This window comes from Malania oleifera, chromosome 12 (assembly GCF_029873635.1).
Source record: "Malania oleifera isolate guangnan ecotype guangnan chromosome 12, ASM2987363v1, whole genome shotgun sequence".
NCBI classification, from domain to species: Eukaryota; Viridiplantae; Streptophyta; class Magnoliopsida; order Santalales; family Ximeniaceae; genus Malania; species Malania oleifera.
In genome coordinates this window covers 61,699,735-61,704,719 of record NC_080428.1, presented here as the reverse complement: position 1 = coordinate 61,704,719, position 4,985 = coordinate 61,699,735, and the positions used below count along the sequence as shown (strand labels likewise).

Sequence of the window (4,985 nt, the reverse complement as noted above, 5' to 3'; positions counted from 1 at the left end):
GGTTGTTTGTACATTTCGAACCCGTAATTCCTAAAACAATATAGTTCCTAAAAAAGGATACAAATGGCTAAATAGCCATTGAAAATGAAATGACTATTTTACAGTAAATGGAAGGATATAAGGTTGCCTTTAGTTTCAGAAGACATTTTTCATTTCACAATTTTTAAATTTTTTTAAAAAAATTATAAAAATTTAGTTTTTTTTTTCAAGATTATAATAAAAAAATAAGGAAAGTTTATTTAAATGTGTAAAATATATTTTTTGTTTTTTTACCTTAAAAATTATTATAAAGGACAAGTTGTTTCCTAACTTTTTAAATTTATATGAGGTAATATTTGGAATTGTGAATTTGGGGGTTCAAATTTGGATTTATGTAAATTTGTAAGAAACTTTGTGCATAATGCGCGTAAATAAAGTCCAAGATCAAAACATTCATGCTCTATATAAAGTAAAAGTTAGAAACCAATAAAATAAATAAATAATTTTTTTAAAAAAATATTTCTGTATAAATTTAGAAAATTAAAAAATAAGATGGCATCTTTATAATTACTTAAAAATAAAAAATAAAATTATTTTCTCAATGCAAATACTACTATAACTATTGATTATTGCTCTTTATTTCAGATGAATGTTGTAAAGATAAAAAATTAACTAACTTTATTTTTATAATTAAAAAAAAAAATCAAAATAAAAAATAGAAACTATTTTCCACAACTAAACACATCCCAGAGTGTCTCAGAAATCATCAAATGCTCCAAGAGGTCAGTTAAAATTTTAAAATTTCTTAAGTTACAATCTTTTTACTTGCTGGGTAATGGCATCATAATTTTTTGGTCCTTCAGATGGGAAATAACTCAAGAATCTATACAAATCTTTCTTCTTCTTAAGGTAAAAACAAATCCAACTTTCATTGATTAGAGAGGTATACTTGAAATGAAAGCCTGCATACTTCAATCCTCATACATCACTCATACATAGTTGAGGAACCCACAGTAATCCAATTGAACAAGATCTTTCAACACCAATACATCATCCATGTATTTCTCAGTCCTATCCAACCATGCACCGTATGTTCATTCATTTTCTCGCTCAAGCATTTTCTCATCCCACTTTTGGTTCCATAATTTCTTTACAAAAAGTATACAATGGCTGTGCTCAAAATAGGAGAAGGCACAAGAAAAAGCAACAGAAGAGGAAAATTGAAATTCTGTTGAGCGACTTGTCAACCTGCATCTCCTGCCTTCTCATCCTGGGGCTACTACTGCTCGCTAGGTGATACGAATTGGGATATGCATACAGGCTCTCAGGGTTCCCAAACACGCGTGCATAAACCATCTCTCCAAACATGCCAACCATCGGGTGGAAGAGACCAGCAGACGGTCTGGTGCCCCCCGGGCTAAGCATGGAGGGTGGAGAATCCTCTTCATAGGGATGAGGGTTGTATTGTTGGTTCTGGTAAGGATTACGATACTGAAGTTGCTGGCCAGAGTGGGCGGTGGTTGAAGTCAGAGCTTGGGTCCCAATTGCCGATGGTCTAGGGGGTATGATCATACCCAGATAGGGTGCCTTGCCCTTAAGCTCTGGTCGGGTTGGGTTCTGGCCACGGCCATAGAGGGGGACCATGGTGGTGTGGGATATATCTGCCTTGCACACGGGGCACTGCGGGTGCTCATCGGAGGCAAGGGAGGCGCTCTGAAAATGGAGCCACTTGTAGATGCAGGGCCAGCAGTAGAGGTGGCCACAGAGGGTGACCACAGGGTCATGCGCGAAGTCTAAGCAGATGTTGCAGTCGAAGCATCCCTCAGTATTCTCCGGCTCTGTTGCCGCTGCCATGATGGACCTCCAATCCGGGGAAAAATATTCCTCCGATACCATCGATCTATTATTGATGATGTTTCAGCAAACTGTCCTTTCCGCTCTGAGATTAACAAGTAAATAAATAAATAATGGGGTCAATAATATCAAGTAATTTTCTCCCATGCTGAAGAATAATTCAAAGCAAGATTTCACTTAACAGAATCACAAATCATCTCATGCAACTAAATATGAATAGGGACTCATAGTAAAGAATTGCCAAATTTTCCAAATTGCATGTTGTTGGAAGTTTCAACATTGAACAAGCCACATACCCAAGAACAAAAAAAAAAAAAAAGAGAAAAAGAGCACAAAGCTTGGCTTGATACATGGACAAGAGGGCCAAAGCTAAAGCATTTCATCCAAAACAATAATAATATTAATAAACAGAATTATTGAAGGGGCCCAGAATTCCATTATAAATTCTAAGAAGAAGAGAAGATGGGATAAAGAAAGGATGGCAGGTAATGTAACCCAATCATATGATACATGTATCCTGACCTTGCTGAAATTCTTCCCCTATCATTTTCTCCATTCTATAACAGTTTAAAGTTCTCTTTTTTTTTTTTTTGTCCCCAAAATAAGAAATTTAATATTCTAATTAAATTTGAAATAAGCACCATTCCTCTAAAATATTATTATGCCGTAGCATCTAAACCTCAAGAGTCATTGTCCCATGGACATCAAGGGTTGAAACTTTTAACCATCTGGTGGAGGTGCTTTATGAAAAGCTCGGTATATCTCTTGAATTTTTTAAAACAATCTGATCTCGCTTTTTTGTTCTGTTCTGCAGCTTTTTTTTTTTTTTTTTTTAAAATGGGGAAATGGAGAGATTAGTCACACCTAGGCTCACTACCAGAAAATGAGAAATGGTAGGAAAAGTCAATGATCGCACTCTCCTTATGCTTGAGCATATTCTTGAAACATATTGCGAGGTAACCACTTCAATGGTTAAGGATTAAACAAGTAGGATATATATATATATATATATATATATATATACATAGGTTTTTTTTTTTCATATAAGTAATGTGATGCAGTTCAATGAAAGGGGAGCTTACAGTAATCGCCGTGTGACCTAGAGGTCACAGGTTCGAGGTGTGATAACAACTTCCTGCAAAAATGCAAGGTAAGGCTACGTACTATAGACCCATTGTGGTCCATCCTATCCCTAGACCCCACATACGCGAGAACTTTGTGCACTGATTGCCCTTTATTTATTTATTATTTTTTTAAGCAGTTCAATTATAGCGTGAGTGCTTGAAGATACCGGAGGGTGCAACTGCTCCTAGCATTCCCCTCAAAAAACATACAAAGAAAAGAGATGCATGAAATGGAGAGATTAATAAGACCTAAAATCTTAACATTCATAAAAACCAAGACCATTAATGAGCTCAAAGTCCTAAACCCTTGCAATTTTGAGAAAAAAAAAAAAAGTAAATCTGGATTCACATTTTAAATTGATGGTCCTGAATTTAGATACTATGATTGGTACAACTGCTGCAATTTAACATTAAACCTAAAATATCCTTTTTATTTTTGAAAAGGAAATCAAAATCTATTTTGATGAAAATTTTGGCAACTCAGAAATATGTTGTTTTGCAATTTCACATGCAAATTTATCCAAGTCTTCATAAAAGGGCAGCAAAATAGAAAGAAAAAGAAAAATAAGCAAAATCTTCCCGGTATACAAGCAAATGATGCAAAAATTTACGCCAGTTAGGGCAGGCTATACTATTTTTACCCATGAACAACTTAAAAAAAAAAAATAACTCAGTTGAGAAAACAAGATAAAACAGAAAAAAACCTTTTTTCCCAGATCTAAGTATCATTATTTGAATGAAAGTCAGTTAAATTTGAACCACCCACAACCCAGAAATGGCTCGATCCTATCAATTATCACTAACTGCTTCATAAATCATCCAATTTTCAGTATTTATTTGACTGCAAATTATGAATTTGGGCATAGTTTGGATAACTCCAGGACTACATGGTTTATATGGGTTCCCTAAGTCACGGATCTAGTCTAGCCAAAGATAAACCTCTCTCACTTTTATGTATAGAAAATGGAGAAATGGAGGGTGATCGAGCTGCAAGTAACATTAAAGAATATACATAAACACCCACATACACACATTTACACAGGAAAGAACCTTCACAGCGTGAAGGGGGTTCTCCTCTCCATTTTCAATCTGCTAAAACACTGGCCATGAGCACACAAATGTGTGCAGAAAGAAAAGCGATTACCACGCCCCTTCCTCCTCCCTTTCCAAAAAAAAGCATGAAAATTTCATCCCTACCTCCAATGTCTTGCTACAGATCTCAAATCTTAGCCCAATTCTAACGCTTTCTCCAGCAAAAACGACCCATTCCGCTCTGCAGCGAGTTGAATTTTCATTTTTTAAAAATTTCGAAACAACAGATCGATACAGCAATCGCAAGATCTAAGCGTCCCAATCAGAAAAACCAGAACATCTTCAAAAAATCCAAAACGCCCAAACCCAAAACTTGTTTGAATGAAAACAGAAATCCAGAGCAAAATGAAGAACTGGAAAGACAAGGAGATGAACGAAAAAAAGAAATTAAAGGGTTTGCTTGGCAGATTACATACCGGAATCGACGAAGGGAGCAACTACTGTGGCTCTTGGGAGGCTTTGAAGCTCAGGAGAAGAAGACAAACGGCCATTGAGAATGGGGAAAGGGCCAACTGCTTTCAGATTTTATAGACGGGAACGTGCTCCATAGTCCATTTTCCATTCGTAGCTGTTATGACACTGTCGCAGGGGACGGCTTTTTAATTTATTTTTCAAAAAATAAAATACACTCTAAAATACCAATTGTTGTAAATGAAATAAAAAAATAAAAAAGGAATACAAAAAGTTTAGAAGTTTAGGAATTCAGTGTAGTTATTTAGGAACTAGATATTACTAATAATCTTATTATCTCATTTTATTATAAAACATGTCCTTATATAGGCAAATACATTGGCATTTCAAAGGTTAACCATGTAATGAACCATTTTATGAGCATACATGTTTTACAACACTTTTCCTTGGAAGACTATACATTATTAATATACCTCATTAAAACCTTCGCCAAGGAAAACTCTATGGGATAAAACCTTAACGAAG

The 4,985-nt window shown here is 35.2% G+C and overlaps 1 protein-coding gene across 2 annotated transcripts; it reads right to left on the bottom strand.

The window, feature by feature from the left end:
- Nucleotides 1-873: 873 nt before the first annotated feature.
- Nucleotides 874-4,624, bottom strand: LOC131144595 (E3 ubiquitin-protein ligase RMA1H1-like). 2 transcript variants are annotated; one of them, XM_058093325.1, is made up of 3 exons: nucleotides 4,466-4,624; nucleotides 4,155-4,230; nucleotides 874-1,918 (listed from the first exon to the last, which is right to left on the bottom strand). In XM_058093325.1, the coding sequence occupies exon 3, from the start codon at nucleotides 1,873-1,875 to the stop codon at nucleotides 1,156-1,158; it is 720 nt and encodes a 239-aa protein (XP_057949308.1). In that variant the 5' UTR covers nucleotides 1,876-1,918; nucleotides 4,155-4,230; nucleotides 4,466-4,624; the 3' UTR covers nucleotides 874-1,155. The 2 variants fall into 2 exon arrangements, with proteins under 2 accessions (XP_057949308.1, XP_057949307.1); XM_058093324.1 differs by lacking the exon at nucleotides 4,155-4,230.
- Between the last annotated feature and the right edge of the window lie 361 nt (nucleotides 4,625-4,985).